The sequence below is a fragment of the Ovis canadensis genome, chromosome 23 (assembly GCF_042477335.2).
Source record: "Ovis canadensis isolate MfBH-ARS-UI-01 breed Bighorn chromosome 23, ARS-UI_OviCan_v2, whole genome shotgun sequence".
NCBI lineage: Eukaryota > Metazoa > Chordata > Mammalia > Artiodactyla > Bovidae > Ovis > Ovis canadensis.
The window spans coordinates 45,118,866-45,139,240 of NC_091267.1; the positions used below are offsets into that span (position 1 = coordinate 45,118,866).

Here is a 20,375-nt window from a genome sequence, read left to right on the forward strand (position 1 = left end):
ACTAGTCTGAGTTGCAGCTGCTGGGTATTTAGCTAGGTGCGTTCACTAGCTGTCTGAGTGTGAGGCTAACCTCTGTACCTTAAAATAAAAAGAAAATAATAATTTTGCCTTAGATCTTAGTTCCTATCATGTTTAGACACAGGAACCTCAAAATCAAGAATACTGATGACCACTGTAGTATAATACCAAATGGATAATTCTAGTAGTATTTCCTCCCTAATCTTTATAACAGCTTTTTCTATATTAGCACGCCGTATTTATCACTTTACTGCACAATGAACCCACATGGGGTGCTAATTGGTCATTAATTAAATTTTAGCCTTTCAACACTTTTGTATTCTCCAGTGGCTTTATCTGCAGTGAAGTATACAATGTGGCCTCTTTAAACTGCCAAAAATTCATGTCAGCTTTGCGGCTGCCCTGGGTATGATACAGGTGGAATTCAGCTCGAGTGAACACCACTTCAGGACTGTTATAATTCCTTGTGACCCAAAGTTTGCCAACCTTGAATCAAAGCCTACATGCTGGAAAAATATTCAGAAGAGTTTTACATGACAAAACATTCTCATACACCAGTTTCCTCTTTGAAATAGAATTTGATCACTTTGTCTAAACATTCTAGTGTGTTAGGGCAGTTTTTCAAAAAAGCCGTTATTAACATGATGGAAGGATTTGTCTGAGGTCCATCATTCACCAATAAAGCCATTTTCAAATTTAACTTTCTTAGTGGAAGAATCCCTTTTACTTTACATCTCTGTCAGTGAAGAGATTAACTTACAGGTACAATGATTAACATGGTAACTGAGAAATTTGTTGAGTATATTTCAAAAGATGTGGCTACATCTTCAAAGCTTTATAGGTGTATTTCACCCTAGAGCAAAGGATTTTGAAACAAAATAGAATTTACCCTCAAGAAATTTCTCAACAAGTAAAATAGTGAGATATTGGGCTAGTGTCAGACCTGTGGAATGTGGTTTCAGGATTTTGAATGCAAGCTATCCCATCATGGGAATTTTACTCCACTAATGAATTAATCACAGCTTGCTGTGTGGAGCTATTAAAGAATGAACTAAAGCACATTGATTTTCAAGGTAATTATTAGCAGCCTTCAGAAGATTTTGTTTTGGTATTTTTGTTTATTTTTTTATTTTTAAACAAAGATGTCCCTTAAGTCCTTTAAAATTCTTAGAATCTCAATATGGAAAAAAGAAACAACTAAATTAGTTAATTTTTATTCCTTTATAATGTTTTCACATTTTTTAGTTATAACGTAAAGGTAGCTATGGCTTTTAGAGTAGCCATAGTAATTTTAGTACATTTTTATATTGCAGTAGTTTAGAAAGCTCTTTCATACAATGTCATGTTTGATTCTAAGAATATTAACTATGAGGGAGGCTAGAATTTTATTATTTATTTTGTTATAGACAAGCAAGTAAAAACTTCTGGTTATCAGACCTAAACACATAGTAGGTGCTTCATAAATGTTGGCTAAATAAATGAGTAAATGAAATAAGCAATGAAGAAGTGCTTCAAATTCTTTGTGGTATGAGGTCATAAATACAAGACTTCTAAGTAGTGAAAACATGCCTTTTAACTCAAAATAGTTGAGATAAAAAGAAAACAGATTTGGGAAATTCACTGTGATGATGGCTGTCATTATTAAAGGAGAGATAAATACGTTAAATGATGTAGAAAGCTCACAGTCACAGCGCTGTAAGCAGATGTGTAGCACACGACTGCCAATTATTGAACGCCCAGAGCTTGGTGCTTATCATTAGTTATCTATATCTTTAAGTGAGCCAAAAGATGGGAACAGCAAAGCCGTGCTCACCCCCTGCCCCCCATCACTGAAAACCACTTTTCCTTCTGTCTGGCTTCAGAAACACGTCTTGGTTTCCGTGAGAGAGACGATGAGTGTTTTTTAACTGGTTTCACGTCAGCTTTTTCCTCTGATTTGAGAGGTGGAGTTAAGTGTGAACTGCTTAAGAATGCACTGTTTTCTGTTTAATTTGGCGGTAGAAGATGGAATTCATTGAGCTCCGTCTGTTCAAGTGAACTTTAAGCAACAGCAAGCAAAACATTTGTACTTCTCTGCACACGTAATAGAAATGTGTCTGGTGAAAGAGCCAGCTTGGCTCTAAAAACCAGGATTACCTAAGGAGGGGCTGAGGTGGGGTGATAACAACTTCTTATCTCTTCTATTGGCTCATCCTAAGCAGTGAACCTCTTTTTTTTTTTTTTTTTAAGGGAGTATTGAAAGGAAAAATAAATAGCCTCTGAGCTCCAATATCTGGAATTCATCTTGACTGTGTTAAAAAAAATGTGCTCCTCCATTGCCTGCTCCCGCAGTTTGCTGTCATTAATGACTGACCACCCTTTTCCCTCATAGCCTGTTAATGCATGTAATTGGTCCTTCCAGAACAATGTATGATATTACAGAATTATAAAGCATCTGTGAACTCTACATAATTGTAAGGTTCACTTTTCTCTTCGGAACACCCAGTAAAGAGTATTCCTTTTCAAGTAGATAAATAAGTTGCATGACAAAGGAGTGAATTTAATGCAGGATTGTGGGGTTTTTTCCAAAAGTATTATAGTTATGTTACTAAAGTGGCCGCTTTTCTAAAGCTGTTGACATTTCTGTTGAGAATGAAAGGAAACAATTGTGTAATAATGCATAATGGTTTATTTACAGTGACCATACCCTTAAGCAATTTCGATCATTGCTTTAAAAATGTTTTGTGCAATTTGGTTAGGTGATTTTAAATATGATGATGCAGAGTTGTTACTGTGATGACTCTGGGTTAACGGGACAAATATCCTTGTTACCTGTGTGTACTAAACACACATTTCAAAATACGTCCTCTCTTGATAGGATAGCACCTAACCTCTCTCAGCCTTTGTGGACCCAGTATATTTTCCTCAAGGTTCTCAGTTTAATTGTCTTAAGGTGCCTTAAGTTAAGGAGTGGAAAAAGGACTATGAACTCTAACATAAAAGCTTGCTCCCTCTAGCATGCTGGATAAAGAACCATTTTCCAGTCAGTGGAAGAATTAACCTGGAAATTTGTTTCGATCTCATGTTTTTACCTATTGTCCTACACTTAAAAAAAAAAAATCATCCACTGAATGAACTTATTTTGATGTGAAATAATGCAATGATTGGGACTTTGCTGTTGGCTTTGACAGTGAAGAATCTGCCTGCAATGCAGGAGACCTGGGTTTGAACTTTGGGTGGGAAAGATCTCCTGGAGAAGGAGAAGGGAATGGCTACCCACTCCAGTATCCTTGCCTGAAGAATTCCATGGACAGACAAGCCTGGTGTGCTCCAGTCCACGGGGTTCGCAAAGAGTCTGACACGAGTGAGTAACTAACACCAAGTACTAACAGTGCAATGATTGTACTGCTAGTGTTTTGAGGATAAAAGAGGTGATTACAGAAGTCCATACTTGGCTTCAGAATTACCCAGCAAAATACTCATTCCAAGGTTATCTGTCTGTAAAGACCCGGTATTATATCATATGTATGATAATTTAACACAGTCAGCTTGGATTTATGGGTCATTAACTTAGAGATATCACCAACTATTTATATTTTATTTTCTTGATGACTGAATATACAGCTATGAATGCTTAAGACACTCTTTGGGCCAATCCTTAAAGCTGATGTTCCAGTGGTTCCATTAAAGAAAAGAAAATGCTAAAATATGTTTATACTGCACATATAAGAAGCTTACATGTGAAAACGTTAATACATGCAACACATACAAGTCTTTTTGTTTACATATGCACCTTTTCTTCCAGCAATGATAGGTGCCCTAGAAACGTTCACTAATCTTTGTAACACCCCAGAGGGTAAGTAGCAAGAATTATTATCTTCATATTGCAGGTGAAATACCTAGGTAGGGGCAGATTAAATGACTTGGCCAGGTCACTCTCTAAGTCCGTTATGAAGCTAGAAATAAAACTCCAGACTCTTGACTTTAGTTTTCATTCTGAGTCATTGACCTCCAAAAACAGAGGTACCAGAGCTGTCAGTATTTGGTCTTCTTTTACACGCTTGAAAAGTAACCGGTGATCTAAATCCTGTTCCTGTTAAGGAAATCTTGCACACACATGACACTGAGACCCCGAAGGGTGGTTTAGCGAGAACCCTGCAGTTACAGTGAATGAACTCAGGTAGCGAAGGACATCAGTAGGCCAGCTTCTCGTGGGGCCAACCCTACAAAGAACTAAAAGTATTGGAAGTTTCCATAACTTCAGAGACTCGGATAACTTCTTTAACACGTTGAGTCAATCCACTTTGTTATTTGTCTTTCTCCTTAATAATTTCAGGATTGCCCATACTGTTGGAGTCAGCATTCTAAAAGACTTGGTCCCTGCCCTCCAGAAGCATGTAACTTACCCTTTCCTACATTGCAGGCAGATTCTTTACCTTTTGAGCCCCTAGGGAAGCCCAACTAAGACCTGCTTGATAGTGCAAAAAATTTAAAAAAAAAAAAAGAAAAAGCTTTAGCATCCCCCAGACCTTCCTGAACATCTTCTCTTCCTCTTTCTTTGATCTTTTTTTTATTGACTACTTGAGTTGGACTTGAAGGTGAAAGAAAAGCCGGACCCTCAGCAGCATTTTTCTTCCATAGTGACAGGCTGTAGACAGACATTATCAGCCCCTCATTTGGCTACCAGGCAGCCCCTCCTGGGGTGTATTCGTCTGTCTGTCCGCCAGCAGCCAGGATAAAATCACAGCCAATCTTTGCTTTCTCCTCCCAGGTTGGTCCATGAGGGGCGATGGCTCATGTCAGAGAGGTAGTACTTCCTGCTCTGGTGTCTTTTCCCCTGTGCAATCCCTCCTTCTAGCATGACTTCACTTTTCTGTTAGTGAGCACTTTCCCCCATAAATATGACCGAACAGGTGTGGCTCTGCCGCTAACTGAGTTTCCAGCTGTCCTCCTCCGATGCAGACCCAGCAAAATCTGTTGTTTTGTCCTTTCAAGCAGACTAGAGAACCATCAAGCCCGAGATGGAGGTCTTCCTTGCAGGATATGGCAGTTTTGTTGCCAGAAGATGGTCGGGAAAGCCTGGCTGGCTAACAAAGACAGGCCTTCAGCGGCTGGGTGTAGTTCCAGTTCTGTATCCCCTTTGGCAGGAGCACAGAGGCTGCTGCAGTGTGGCCAGCCAGCAAAATTAGGAAATAAGGACCTCTTTTATTTACTCAGGCTGCTGAATCATGGGCATTCCTGTCTGCTTGGAGAAAAGTCAGGCGGCTCTCCTTTCCACTGCAAATCTCAGGAGTGTTCGAGACTTTCATCTCCGAGTGTTCACACACTTGTTGTAATGTGCTTTATGGAAATGCTGAAACTCAGCAAGTACAGTTGCTGTAGAAAAACATCTGCACTAACTGTGCACACACATTTGCATCTTTAAATAGACTTCTAGGCCATGGAGTTGGTTTCCAGCAAAGTTGTATCTGTGTATTTTTTATTTTTATTTTTTCCCCTTTCCTTCTTCCCATTGTAAGAGGTGTAGCTCTCCGAGAGTCAGCTAGTGTGAAGTGATTGATTCCAAAAATTAAAATTTAACGTGGACATGTTAAGTACTTCACATTGAAATGCAGAAAATTTGCCATAACACAGAAGACATTCCTGTTAGTAGCACTTAGTGAGTGCTGAAGGGGAAAAAAAAAGTTCGAGTTGACTCAGTAACGGGGATTGAAAGAATCCTCCATAGTGTCTTCCAGATGAAAAAAACAACTTGAAATTATTTAGGTCTGTAGTAGCCATGTAAGCATCGTTTGAGCTGTGCATGCCAAAAAAACTTAAGGTGATGGGAATGGGTAGCTTGCAGAGACTAAGGTAGACCTCAGAGAATATTGGCAACACCACCACTAACACAGAAGTCTGGGGTGATACTGATACCCTTAGAGCATGAACTAACACCCCTGGGAGTTTCCTTGGTGAGTTCCTTGTGCACCCCAAGGAGAACAGGCTCAGTTATAGTCCTAGCAAATGAGCATTTTATAATTTTGACTCTAAAACAGAAATCAACTTTTTGTGGAACCTTTGTTTATTCTTCTAAAGTAGCATTCCCTACTCAAACTTTCTACTTCTGCCCAATGTCCTCCATTCCGCAGCCTGTGAATCCGGTAGGGCAATTTCCATGCATCTCAGTTAGAGATACATCATCTGTGATTATCACATCTTTTCGCCAAGATCAAGTAATAGGGACAGGAGAGAGAATGAAGAGAAGGTTTCTAGCTCCCTTGAATCTTGGTTTGAGTAAAAACTGACCCTCACCTCACTTGACTGTATTTGAAATTTACAAGCTTAGGAGAATGGTTAGGTAATAGATATAATCAGGCATGGCCACAGACAAGAACCTGATTTAAGCATGGTGTCAAGGATTGCACCGTGTGTATAATAGTCTATTGCTCTATAATTCTTGGTGTGTTGTTATAATTATATATCATGCCAAGGCACAATCTGCAATTTAATAATAGATTCACTTGCTAAATTATCAAGCTTAAGTTCTATTCTTTCAGTCTAGATACATGACTAATTTCTGATTCACTGTTTTCCCCAACTGTACACAGATAATGTGTTTGAAAATATTTTTAAGTGAAACAACAGGATATAAGCCAAAATAATAAATGTGTGAAAAGTGATAGATTATCCTTCTAGAATGCTGAGCCAAATTTAATAAAATATTATAATTTTAATAATATACATATTATATAAATATTATAATTTTATAATATAATTTTTGGTAAAATATTAGACATTTTTAATTAGGAAAAAATATTTCAAGACTGGTCTGTTTTAGGGCTACCAGCTATAGATGGCTTATTTTCTTTAAGGGAAAAGCTAAATCATCATTGAGGTTGTTTTTGTTTTTAATTTTTCAAAATTATTTCCCTATATGTTCGCTGACGAGCTTACTTGCATATATTCTTTATAGGTATTTACCTTTAAATTGAAATCACACCAGCAATTCTCAAACTCTTTCTTATGCTGGAAACATGTTGGCTTATAGACGGATATAAATGAGGATGCAAAATCATGTGGCTTTCAACTTGTATTGCGAAGCTTTGTTGCAGTGGGCAGGAATCCAGGAATGGTGTTTGGTTGTTTTCTCAGAGTTAGATGGTTGCCATCTGGCATTGATAGTGAGATGGTGTTGTCATCAGTTTCTAGATGCAGGAAAGGAATGATCCTCATCTGTTTCCTGTGGATAAGCAAGAGGTTGATAATCTAGTAAAATCTCGTTACCTTAAAGAAAGCAGACGTGGAATTTGTTTACATAATGCTCGCCAGTTTCTCCTTTTATGTTAATAATATAGCTTGCTAGTGAACTTCAGCTTTGAAGGATTTTAAAATGTATTTGATCGCATTCTAATTGTGTCTTATTAGAATACCTCAATAATATTCTTAACCAGACCTATTCTAATAGAATCGCTATCTCCACCAACCCTACTCCATGGTCCTTACTTGTCGGCATTTATGAAAAATCTTGCTCCTTTGGAGAGTGAAAAGCTTTTGCGATGTCTTCTAATCATGAATGATAGACTAGAATTGTTTTGAAAAGTCAGAGGTTTCACAGTCTATTTAAGAGGTCTCATTTTCCACTTGGATGTTAAGAAAGTGACAGAAGTAAGAGGTACACTTGCTGCAAACATGGTTAAAAAAAACCACCTAACAGAAGGTAGAGTTACTTTATGGATAGCTCGCTAAGGTTATATCTGGCTTTCAGGCTTGTTTGTCTTCTCTTTGTTACTCATAAATCTTTCAGCATTTACCATAATCATTTATCACTTTTCCTGTTTCCAGTTTTTCACAAGTTGCTTTGTCTCCGCTCACCTCAAAGTGCAGGTCCTGTTTGGCTAAGGAAGTTCATGCTGCTGAAGCTTTAGCAAAAGGAAGAAATGGCGGGCCACCTCTTGAACTTTCCAAACAAAATACACTATTACATTCTGACCCTGTGAAACTCTCATTTTTTTTCTTGATCCTGGCTGATCCTAGCTACATGTAATATCTAGTCATACCCTTCTAACATCTAATAATCCATTTTCTGGCCTATGCTATTCGAATCTTACAGTTATTGAAGAAATCCTGGTTGTCTTTTATTACACAAGACATAATTATTATTGTGTTTTCTGTCTTCTTTCATGTGCTTACTTTTTAATATTTTTTGCTGAATGCAATAAGGTCTGTATCAATAAGAACCCCATAAAAGAGTTTGGCCTGCAGAATTGCCTTTTCCTATAAAAACAAGCAAAATGCAGAGGGAATTTTTTATTAAATATTAGACATCTGGGTTGACTGCATTAATTTTAAATCATTCTTGTAATATTTCCTCTTTTCATTTGGTCCTTCAGATGCTCACATAATATGCAAATCATTTTAGAATGAATACAAAAGAAACATTAAATATATTAAAATCTGCATTTTAATAAAATTGTCAATGCATAATATATACCTTGCTCCTAAGGAAGAATGATAAAAAGTAATAAAGGGGTAATTTAGACATTGAACTATTTAATATCATTTTATATTTTACAAGCCAGCGAAAAGTCAACGTAGAAGAAAAGCTTTGGGCTCAGATTTGAAAGTGTTCCATCCAAATAGTCTCTCCTCCTTTTTTCTCCCCTCACCCTGTGTACTTGTTGAAAGAGTACAGTAAATCTGTTCTTGAACTCTTGACCCGGAAAGTGAAAAGTTCCCATCTTCTCATTGCAGATGGAGTGGATGTAGAGGATGACCCCACTTGCTCCTGGCCCGCTTCCTCACCTTCGAGCAAGGACCAGACTTCCCCCAGCCACGGAGAAGGTTGCGATTTTGGAGAGGAAGAAGGTGGCCCCGGACTCCCGTATCCGTGCCAGTTCTGTGACAAGTCATTCAGCCGTCTCAGCTACCTAAAGCACCATGAGCAGAGTCACAGCGACAAGCTGCCTTTCAAGTGCACCTACTGCAGCCGGCTGTTCAAACACAAGCGGAGCCGAGACCGCCACATCAAACTCCACACGGGGGACAAGAAGTACCACTGCAGTGAGTGCGACGCCGCCTTCTCCAGAAGTGATCACCTGAAGATCCACTTGAAGACTCACACGTCCAACAAGCCATATAAATGTGCCATTTGCCGCCGTGGGTTCCTGTCCTCTAGCTCCTTACACGGGCACATGCAGGTCCACGAGAGGAACAAGGACGGCTCCCAGTCGGGTTCCAGGCTGGAGGATTGGAAGATGAAGGACACTCAGAAGTGCAGTCAGTGCGAGGAAGGCTTTGACTTCCCGGAAGACCTCCAAAAGCACATTGCCGAGTGCCACCCCGAGTGCTCCCCGAACGAGGACCGGGCGGCCCTCCAGTGCGTCTACTGCCACGAGCTATTCGTGGAGGAGACCTCCCTGATGAACCACATGGAGCAGATGCACGGCGGGGAGAAGAAGAACTCCTGCAGCATCTGTTCCGAGAGCTTCCACAGCGTCGAGGAGCTGTACAGCCACATGGACAGTCACCAGCAACCGGAGTCGTGCAACCACAGCAACAGCCCTTCCCTGGTCACGGTGGGCTACACCTCCGTGTCCAGCACGACCCCGGACTCCAACCTCTCGGTGGACAGCTCGACCATGGTGGAAGCCGCCCCACCCATCCCAAAGAGTCGGGGGAGGAAGCGGGCCGCTCAGCAGACCCCGGACATGACTGTCCCCTCGAGTAAACAGGCGAAGGTCACCTACAGCTGTATTTACTGCAACAAGCAGTTGTTTTCCAGTCTGGCAGTTCTGCAGATTCACCTGAAAACTATGCATTTAGATAAGCCAGAGCAGGCCCACATCTGCCAGTACTGCTTGGAGGTACTGCCCTCCCTCTATAACCTCAATGAACATCTTAAGCAAGTGCATGAAGCTCAGGACCCAGGTCTGATCGTTTCTGCCTTGCCCGCCATAGTCTACCAGTGCAACTTCTGCTCTGAAGTTGTCAACGACCTCAACACCCTTCAGGAACACATCCGATGTTCTCACGGATTTGCGAACCCCGCGGCGAAGGACAGCAATGCTTTCTTCTGTCCCCACTGCTACATGGGGTTCCTCACTGACTCTTCGCTGGAAGAGCATATAAGACAGGTCCATTGTGACCTCAGTGGCTCCCGATTTGGGTCCCCAGTGCTCGGGACTCCGAAAGAGCCAGTCGTAGAAGTCTATTCTTGTTCCTATTGTACAAATTCCCCCATATTCAACAGTGTTCTTAAACTGAACAAGCACATCAAAGAGAATCATAAAAACATTCCCTTGGCCCTGAATTATATCCACAACGGGAAGAAATCCAGGGCCTTGAGTCCCCTGTCACCTGTGGCCATAGAGCAGACATCTCTGAAGATGATGCAGGCGGTAGGAGGGGCACCTGCAAGGCAGGCTGGAGAATATATCTGTAATCAGTGTGGTGCTAAGTACACGTCCCTGGATGGCTTTCAGACTCACCTGAAGACCCACCTGGACACCGTGCTCCCGAAACTGACCTGTCCTCAGTGCAACAAGGAGTTCCCCAACCAAGAGTCCCTGCTGAAGCACGTGACCATTCACTTCATGATCACCTCCACGTACTACATCTGCGAGAGCTGTGACAAGCAGTTCACGTCGGTGGACGACCTGCAGAAACACCTGCTGGACATGCACACCTTCGTCTTCTTCCGCTGCACCCTCTGCCAGGAGGTGTTCGACTCCAAGGTCTCCATCCAGCTCCACCTGGCCGTGAAGCACAGTAACGAGAAGAAAGTGTATCGCTGCACCTCCTGCAACTGGGACTTCCGCAACGAGACCGACCTGCAGCTGCACGTGAAGCACAACCACCTGGAGAACCAGGGCAAGGTGCACAAGTGCATCTTCTGCGGCGAGTCCTTCGGCACCGAGGTGGAGCTGCAGTGCCACATCACCACTCACAGCAAGAAGTACAACTGCCAGTTCTGCAGCAAGGCCTTCCACGCCATCATCCTGCTGGAGAAGCACCTGCGGGAGAAGCACTGCGTGTTCGACACCAAGACGCCCAACTGCGGCGCAAACGGGGCCTCGGAGCCGGGCCAGAAGGAGGAGGTGGAGTTGCAGACCCTGCTGACCAACAGCCAGGAGTCCCACAACAGCCACGACGGCAGCGAGGAGGACGTGGACACCTCGGAGCCCATGTACGGCTGTGACATCTGTGGCGCAGCCTACACCATGGAGACGCTCCTGCAGAACCATCAGCTCCGGGACCACAACATCCGGCCGGGGGAGAGCGCCATCGTCAAGAAGAAAGCGGAGCTCATCAAAGGGAACTACAAGTGCAACGTGTGCTCGCGGACCTTCTTCTCGGAGAACGGCCTCCGGGAGCACATGCAGACGCACCTGGGCCCCGTGAAACACTACATGTGCCCCATCTGTGGGGAGCGCTTCCCCTCGCTCTTGACCTTGACCGAACACAAGGTCACGCACAGTAAGAGCCTGGATACCGGAAACTGCCGCATTTGCAAGATGCCACTGCAGAGCGAGGAGGAGTTCCTGGAGCACTGCCAGATGCACCCCGACCTGCGGAACTCCCTCACGGGGTTCCGCTGCGTGGTTTGCATGCAGACGGTGACCTCCACCCTGGAGCTCAAAATCCACGGGACGTTCCACATGCAGAAGACAGGCAACGGGGCCACGGTCCAGGCCACTGGCCGCGGCCCGCATGTCCCCAAACTGTACAAGTGTGCGTCCTGTCTCAAAGAATTCCGTTCCAAGCAAGATCTGGTGAAACTGGACATCAACGGCCTGCCCTACGGTCTGTGTGCTGGCTGTGTGAACCTCAGTAAGAGCGCCAGTCCCGGGGTCAGCCTTGCTCCCGGCTCCAGTCGACCGGGCCTGGGCCAGACCGAGAACCTGGGGGCCGTGGAGGGCAAGGGCAAGGCCGGCGCCCCCAAGACGCGCTGCTCCAGCTGCAACGTGAAGTTTGAGTCCGAAAGTGAACTCCAGAATCACATTCAAACGGTCCACCGAGAGCTGGTGCCCGACAGCAACAGCACTCAGTTGAAAACGCCGCAAGTCTCACCCATGCCCAGAATCAGCCCCTCGCAATCGGATGAGGTAACTCGCCTTTTTCTGATGCTTGCCCTTTAACCTCCCCAAACATCCCTCTCCACTGTAGGTTTACCCTTTTCCCCAGCTTTATTCGTTGGCCTGTGCAGAGAGATGCTTTAGATCGAAAGGCAGTGGTGTTTTTTCCGCCTGGCCATTAAAAAGGATGGCTTGCTTCTTGGGAAGCAGCAGTTTGGGCTTGAGTGGTGCAAAGTAGGACTAATTCCAGACTCTCTAGGATACTGTCTTCTCTGTGACTGAAGAGACCGGCTCTCATGCCAACACCACCTGAGATCTGGAATCTCAGTGTAGTTTCACCGTGAATTGAAATCCCCAGATCCGACTGGTGTGTATGGCTGAGAGATAATGACATAAAATCGAGATGTTATGAGCCGACATGCTGGCTTAGGGTAAATCAAAAAGAATATGTATATTTGTGGATAACAAATTGGGTAGGGATGGCTTTTTTATATGGCATTGTCAACCCTCACTGTTTGTCTTTGTCTTCTGGGTGGTGAGGAAGGTATTGTCTCACAACAGGAATTTTTAAGAGCCCCTCCATTTATTAAGGTCCGCATGCTCCACGTTGGTTTTAAAGGGTCTCTCCCCAAGTCTTCACTCTCTGGATTTGGAACATTTTCTTAGCTAAAGAGTCATTTTGTGTTCCTCCCCTCCATAGTTGAAAAACAAGTTCATTTACAGTGAAATAGTTTTGTAAGTCATCCTTCCTTGAAGCTGAGCCGAGGATGGCTTGTTTTATTATAATTTCTTTCTGCTTTATCACCTGGTTTCTAATAGCTCTCTCCCCGTTCCTACCTGTCTGTATCTGGAGATCCAACCAAAATGAAAACTCCAGGGAGACCCGTCTCCCTTCAGTCTGGGGTCACCGCCTTTTCCTTATCTTGTCTCTGCACTCACCCCCTCTCCGAGGCCCCCTGCAGCTCCCTGCAGATAGCCATCAGTCAGCTGGTAGGGGAGAGCTGAGAAGAGGAACACAGAGCCCCTCTTCCCCAGATGTGGGCTCTGTGTGAACAGGCAGACTCCCCAACTTTGAAGTCGCTTTCCCCTCTCTCCTCTGCAAGTAAATCCTCACCTTTCTGTCCTCTAAAGAAGTGAAATCTTTTCAAACCAGAAGGACGTCGTTTTGATAATGGTTCATGACGCGCATGTTGGATCAAGTCATTTCTTTGGAAGCAAATATTGCTAGTTGTCATCATATGAACTGAAATGTTTCCCAACTTTTTATATCCATCATGTTTAAACCTAGAAAAAAGTTAAAGAAATAACACAAAGAACAGGTGTGTGTGTATTCGTGTATCCATGTCACAAATCTGCCAGACAGGAACATTTTGTCAGATTTTTCTCTATCTTTGCAACCTTTTTTTTATTAATCTGAGCTACATGGAAGTAAACTGTAGATAACATATCTCCTGAGAATAAGGGCATTTTCTTACTTAACCATAGTATCGTTAGCCCAGAAATTATTGAAATCAGCTAAAGGTGAAAGGTACTCAGTCATGTCTGACTCTTGCAACCCCATGGACTGACATCGACCAGGCTCCTCCGTCCAGGGAATCAGCTAAAGAGATGAAATAAATCTGTACTATCTTATATAAGTCCATATTCAGATTTCCCCAAATGTTTTATTTTTAAATGCTTTTGAACAAGAATTCTTAAAAAAAAAAAGTATGTTTTCAAAAAATTATTCCTCTCTTTTGTTTTGTTATGCTTTACATATTATATAGAAGGGTTTTTATATTCAGATTTAATTTAAATAGTGCCTAAAAGGGGTTTAAAATTAATTAATATGTGTGTGTGTGTATGATTGTGGTGGTATGCATTTAAAGTCAAGCAAAATTCAGTTCTTATTTCTTAGTAGATTGTTTTTGGAAAGGAATTTGCCTGTTTCTTATCTGTTCATGGTTTAGATTTTCTGATATTTCTAAATTGCTCTGTATTGTACCATTTAGGGAACTTCCCTGGTGGCTTAGACGATAAAGAATCTACCTATAGGGCAGGAGACCAGGGTTCAATCCCTGGGTCAGGAAGATCCCCTGGAGAAGGGAATGGCTACCTACTCCAGTATTTTTGCCTGGAGAATTCCATGGACAGAGGAGCCTGGTGGGCTATAGGTTATGGGGTCACAAAGAGTCAAACATGACTTATCAACTGAACAACAACATAATACCATTTGAGGTGAAATATTTTAAAAATGAAGGAGGGCATTTTAATAGTCTTTACCTGTTAATTTGGTTAGAGTTGATTTGGGAAATTTGCCTTTTAGTATTTTTAAAATATCTTGGCCCAATTTATTTATTTATATTTGTTTATTAATTTTTACTCTTTGGCCGAAAGGCATGTGGGATCTTAGGTTCCCCAACCAAGATTGAACCTGTGCCCCTTGCAGCGGAAGGTAAAGTCTTAACTACTGGACTGCTAGGGAATTCCAAGGGAAATTTATCTTTAAGGGATGGTCAAGTCTTCAGTTATACCTGAAATCTTAATGATAATTATAAAGCTTAACTATATCATTCACTTACATAGAATAATATGTTTAAAAGTGCTTTTTAATTTTAATTCTTACAATACTGTTTTTTAAGCACCTAGCTACTGAGGGTTAAAAAGGACTCCATGCGAAAGAATACCTTCTTATTAAATCTGATTAATAATAACTTGTAGCAGTGTCGTTAATTGACTAGATATTAAGATTCAGTTGTACATTTTTTCTTTGTGCCTTAACAGTACACTAATCTATTCAACATTTTCACCCTTGTTACTGTTTTTCTTTATTATGCTATTTGTCATAAAAATTTTATGTGCCTACTTCCTTTCTGATACTCTCCACCATAAAGAAATGTAAGTAGACCATATTATTTGGACTTGACATAGAAAATTATCTAAAGATATGTAAAGTTTTACAAAAATGAGCCTAAAAAATGCATTGATGAGGAAGACATAGAGTTTTACTTTGTTCTCATTCTTTGTTAGACAACTTAAGCCTCTGTGACTTCTCATTGTGAATATTGTGGAAATTTTTATCAGCAGAAGTAAAGGTGAAGCTATTATGTAAGAGTTTGCCAAAAAGCAGGCATACCATGTAGGATTAAATTTTATCACAAAAAGAAATATCATGTGTATGTTCATTGACTTAGATGTCTTAGGTTGGAATTAAAGGACTTAGCAATGTAGGTGGTGTTTTCTTCTCTTCTTCTTGCTGAGGATTGAGGCTTCAGAAGAGAAAAGAACACCTTGGGAGATAATAAAACCTGAATACCAGATATTGTCAAGAGCCAGGTTAGATTTTTCTGGACTCTGACTCACAGTCACAAAAGAATAATGATAGAAACTGGAACACATCTTCCAAAGACTGAAAAAGACAATTATTTGTTCCAGACCAGAGTACCTATTCAGAAGGGATTTAGATATAATCTATAGAAGGATAAGTACTATATAAACCCATATAATCCAAGAAATAGATGAAAGACATGGTATGTGACAATTAAAGAAGGGTAATAGTAAGCAGCTGTCATGTGATGAAGAAATTTGGAATTGCAGACAGAAGACTTGAATTTAAATTCCCACTTCTTCTGTGTAATGACTTCTGAATTTGTGAAAAATGTTCTATTTGTACCAAAATTCTATGAGTATTAACCTAAATTTGCGGTGGGGACTTTGTTTTGAATAAAAAATGGGAGGTGGAGGAAAACCTATTCATTTCCATTTGTTCCTCAAAGATTGACTATCAATCATATGAATTTGTACCTGCAATGATTCCATAAATGGCAGAGAGAATTTGAGGCAGGAAGAACACTGAATATCTAGCATTTTCCACACATGAAGCACCTTGCAGACTTACTGACCTTTACTACATGTTGAGTAAATGTTAGTTCTTCTTTTGGAGTTCGTTGACACTAGCCTGGCTCCCTTTTCAGGTGCTGCCCCATCTGAACCTCAAAGGGTTGTGTCCTGATGATACTGGAAGCATGTATCCATCTACCTTCATTTCCTTGAGCTCCTTCATAGCCGGGTTTCTCTGAGGGTTTATATATTCACATTTCCGTTCACATCATCCCCACTATTCCATTGAAATTGCTCTTGCAAGGGTTCAGTTCAGTTCAGCTCAGTCGCTCAGTCGTGTCCTCTTTGCGACCCCATGAATCGCAAGGGTTACCAAGTCCATGTTCCTAGATGCCTGTATGATGCCACAGAATCAAAGCTAGAAGTGACAGTGGCCCTCATCTGGTTAAACTGCCTATTTTGCAGACAGTGAAACAGACCCAGATAAATGGAGATCTAAGGTCACACAGTTAATAAGTGGTAGACAAGAGGCCCAGAGAATCCAGGCCTCCCAATTCCAAATTCAGTGCCCGGCCCATCGTAGGCAGGTGCCTCTGGGCCATGTCTGGCTGGTGGTTCTCCCAGAACCTTTCCCCACCCAGGGTAGTATGGCAAGAGAGCTGGCTTATGCAGAAATCCACGTGACTCAGTGACTGGAACCTCGAAGGTGTTAAATAAATTTGTGTTATTCTTCTGCATTCATACACTATAGGATTGCTACTCCTATCCTGACCGCATCTGGACTCGAGTCTTGTTTTGTTATTGAAGTTCTGTCCTCGACGTTCTGAATGTGTGTGGGTCTATTGTTGTTATCCCGCTCCACTTCAAGGTCCGTGTTCTCAAGAAAATTGTTGCTATGCTGCCAAGATTGCCACTGGTCTCTCCAGGTCCATCTCCACAGCACTCTACAGAGTAGCTGGCCCTCCCCTTACTGCGCCTCCCTGTGACTTCATGGTGTCCCCTTTCTTAGTTTTCTTCCTTCTTCTGTCTCTAGCGATTTCTCGTCCTCTGCCTGTTCCCAAAGTGTAGGAATTCTTCAATCTTTCTTCTGTATCTATTCTCTCCATAGCATCTCATCCATTCACACTGCAGTAACTGTTTCTTTACTAACATTTCCCAAATATGTTTGTGTTCCACTGACAGTTTAACTTTGCAATTGGTATCTCTCTTAGCCTTCTGAAGTTTATTGTGTACTTCCTGAACTCTCAATTCTGTCACCTGAAGCCTAACTTTTCCCAAACTTCCATCATTTTTGGTAAAGGGATCCATCCTACACCCAATTATCAAGCAAGAAACCCAGGAATCCCTCTCTTTCTAGGTCCCTAACTTTCCCTCTTTCCCCACCTCTAATCTGGTAGTCCTGTAGATTCTACCTCCAGTGAGCATCTCATCCTCCTCTTTGCATCTCCAAAGCCATCATCATGGTCCAGGCTGCAGTCATTTCAGGATACCTCAGTAGCCTTCTAAGAAATTCCTCTTCTGCCTGCTTCTCATCCAGTCTTCCTGCTGAAGTGGGAAGGCATCTTGTGGACATGTCAGTCAGTCTCAGGATGGCACACAGAATTCCTCAGTGCCTTTCCATTTCTCTCAAATAAAATTCCAACCTCTCACCAGTTTATGAGGCCGTGTACATCCCAGCCAGCTTGGCTGCCTTTGTCATGTTCCAGCGTCGCCTCCGTGTGCTAAGTGCCTCCGCCTCCCAGCCTCGGGCGGGGTGGGGGTGTTGGCGGGGTGTCTGCTTTGGAGTCTTCACCTGTCTTGCTTCCTCACCTGACTGGCACTTCTGAATCAGCTTCTCTGTACCACTTGCTCTTTCTAAGCTGTCAAGTGGGCCTTCCCTGAAAATCTTATCAAAGTTGGTTTCCTCCTAAAGATTTTCTTTTGAAATAGTCGTTTTTGTTTACTTATTTATTTCCATATTCCCTTTTCTCACCTATGAACAACTTATCACAAGAGCTTGATAAATATCAGTTGAATAAATCAACATAGTATCAGTACTTCAAAGTGACAAAGTAGTATATACTCCATCTTTGGATGTATATGCAGGTATTGTTGTTGTTTAGTCTCTAGGTCATGTCTGACTCTTTGTGACCCCGTGGGACTGTAGCGCACCAAGCTCCTCTGTCTATGGGATTTCCCAGGCAAAGAATACTGGAGTGGGTTGCCATTTTCTTCTTTAGGGGATCTTACTGACCCAGGAATCAAACCCACATCTCCTAAATCTTCTGCATTGGCAGGCAGATTCTTTACCACTGAGCCACCTGGGAAGCCCAGGTGCAGGTATATCTAGTAACTAATACCCACAGAGGTAAATAAGTTTACCCAAAACTAATGAGATGCTTTAAAATTAGGTGTGATAAAAAAAAATATTACATAGGCTAAATGACTTGAAATTTCCAACAATTTAACGATCATCTTCAGTGTGAAGGTCTGTTTTAAGTGTGTCAAATTTAATATTCTTCCTTTATAGTTCCTACACTGAAAATAGAAATGTACATGTAGGCAATTCAGAGCCTACTGAAGCGCCAGAATTCTTTTTTGATTTATTTTGTATAATAAAAATTTCCATATGAGGTTAAAAGAAAAATGTCAAAGTTTTTGTATCTCAAGTGGCTGGTGTAAGTTTTGCTAAGCTAAAGGAGCGAAAATAAATGAGTTACGTTTCCTCTAAATAAACAATATCTTAAAATTATGTAGAAAAATTACATGACCAAATAGACCTGTAAAATTCAAAATGCTCGTGGAATAGCCTTAGCTGCTTTGCCAAGTTTAATCTGTTTTCAGATTTATTGTTGTTGTGTTCAGTATTTGTTTGGCATCTACAGTGCACTGGAATGGGGAGTTAATGACCCCTGGCATAAGCATTGGGTGTGGAACATGGAAGTAACTGCCTGCCATCCAGTGCGATGCACTGATCATTGCATCACGCGTTGAATTTGCTACCACTGTCATCCCTAGGTTGTCCCTGTATTTACTTCCAGTTCTGGACTTTTTTGGCTGAGGCTTCCATGTGCACACAGTATCTTTTAGAAGTTATGGAATTCAAAAAGAAGCATGTTTTTGTATACCACCTTGAATCTTGAATTTCACATCTTTGCTCCGAGAGTACTAGGCAAAAGAGTCTGAAATCACCCTCAGTAGTGGTAGAATTCTGTTTAGCAGGAACATTTTACATTTTGGCTGAAATTATATTGAAGTAGAGATTAGTGAGTATAGAGATGCTTTTGAGTAATGAAACAAAATTGAAAGCTACATTCTGGATCTCTTATCATTGTATGGCACCACCTTCTACATAATACAGATGCAGTTTTCTACTGTACTTTCTCTTTCTAGAAATTTGCAGCCTTATGGCTTTTAAAAAACCTAAATAGCCAGTTCTCTTATTTATATATTTTTTCCACTGTTTAAATGTGCATGTTTCTAAGGGTTCTACTTTTAATATGTTTGTCTCTGCCCTTACCCTCGTTTCCTATTACTGACTTATCATCCCATACAGGTGACTAACATATCAAATTTCAGCTTGCAGCCTCTTGTTCAGTACCATCTTAGATTTTCAGCTACCTGTTTGCCATTACCAGTTGAACATTGTACTAGCCGTTTAATCAAATCATAATTTCTTTTTTCTCTCCAGTTTTCGTCTGTGTTCCTTCATTCCCCTAATTATCCTCATTTGAAGCATTGTGTGCGTCTCTTAAATCTTGTGTGGTCTCCTGATTTTTTGACTCAGTCACTCTCCAGGTGCTATATTTTCTCTTCTATTTGCATCTCCCACATTCTCTCTCCAATCCAAGTCTTATCCTTGTAAACTAACTGGTCTCTTTCACTCCCTTCCTATCATAATTCTCAACATATAGCAAATACATGTTAAATGAAAAAGATATCTTTAAAACCCCATAAATTTTAAAATTAAACCACCCATGGAACAAAGAGAAAATAGCAATTAAAAACACTTCAAACGGAAAAATAGCTACCTCTTAAAATTTGTAAGATACAAATTAAAGTAGTATTGACAGGGAAAGTTATTAGAACATAAAAATATGTATTCAAATTTTTAAAAAATGTAATATCAATAAGATAAACATAAAACTTGAGACATTAGAACTAGAGCAAGAGAATAAACCCATAAAAAAGTAGAAATGAAGGCAATAGTAAAACTAAGAGCAAAAAGTAATGAAACATAAAACAACAAGGAGGCCAACAAAGTAAAACATAAGGTTTTTTAAAAGACTAACAAAGTTTACAAACTTCTGGCAAGCTTAATCAGGTTAAAACAACAAGAAGTAAATAATATAAATAATGAAAGGGGAGCCATAACTTCACATATGAAGTTAAAAAGATAGTTGGGAAACCATTACACATAGCAAAATAACTGAAATAAAAAATTCATGAATTATTGTTTTCAAGAGAGAAGACCAATTGGAACTCCCTTACTTTACTGGTGGGAGTATAATTTTGTATAACTGC

The 20,375-nt window shown here is 41.2% G+C and overlaps 1 protein-coding gene across 5 annotated transcripts in view; it reads left to right on the forward strand.

Moving 5' to 3' along the window:
* The window catches only part of ZNF521 (zinc finger protein 521), a 312,597-nt gene that overhangs the window by 126,265 nt on the left and 165,957 nt on the right, over positions 1–20,375 (forward strand). For all 5 annotated transcript variants that reach the window (XM_069569276.1, XM_069569272.1, XM_069569274.1 and 2 more), the window contains one exon: positions 8,731–12,083. In XM_069569276.1, coding sequence (XP_069425377.1) covers positions 9,171–12,083 — 2,913 coding nt within the window. In that variant the 5' untranslated portion in view covers positions 8,731–9,170. The remainder of the gene's footprint in view (positions 1–8,730; positions 12,084–20,375) is intronic.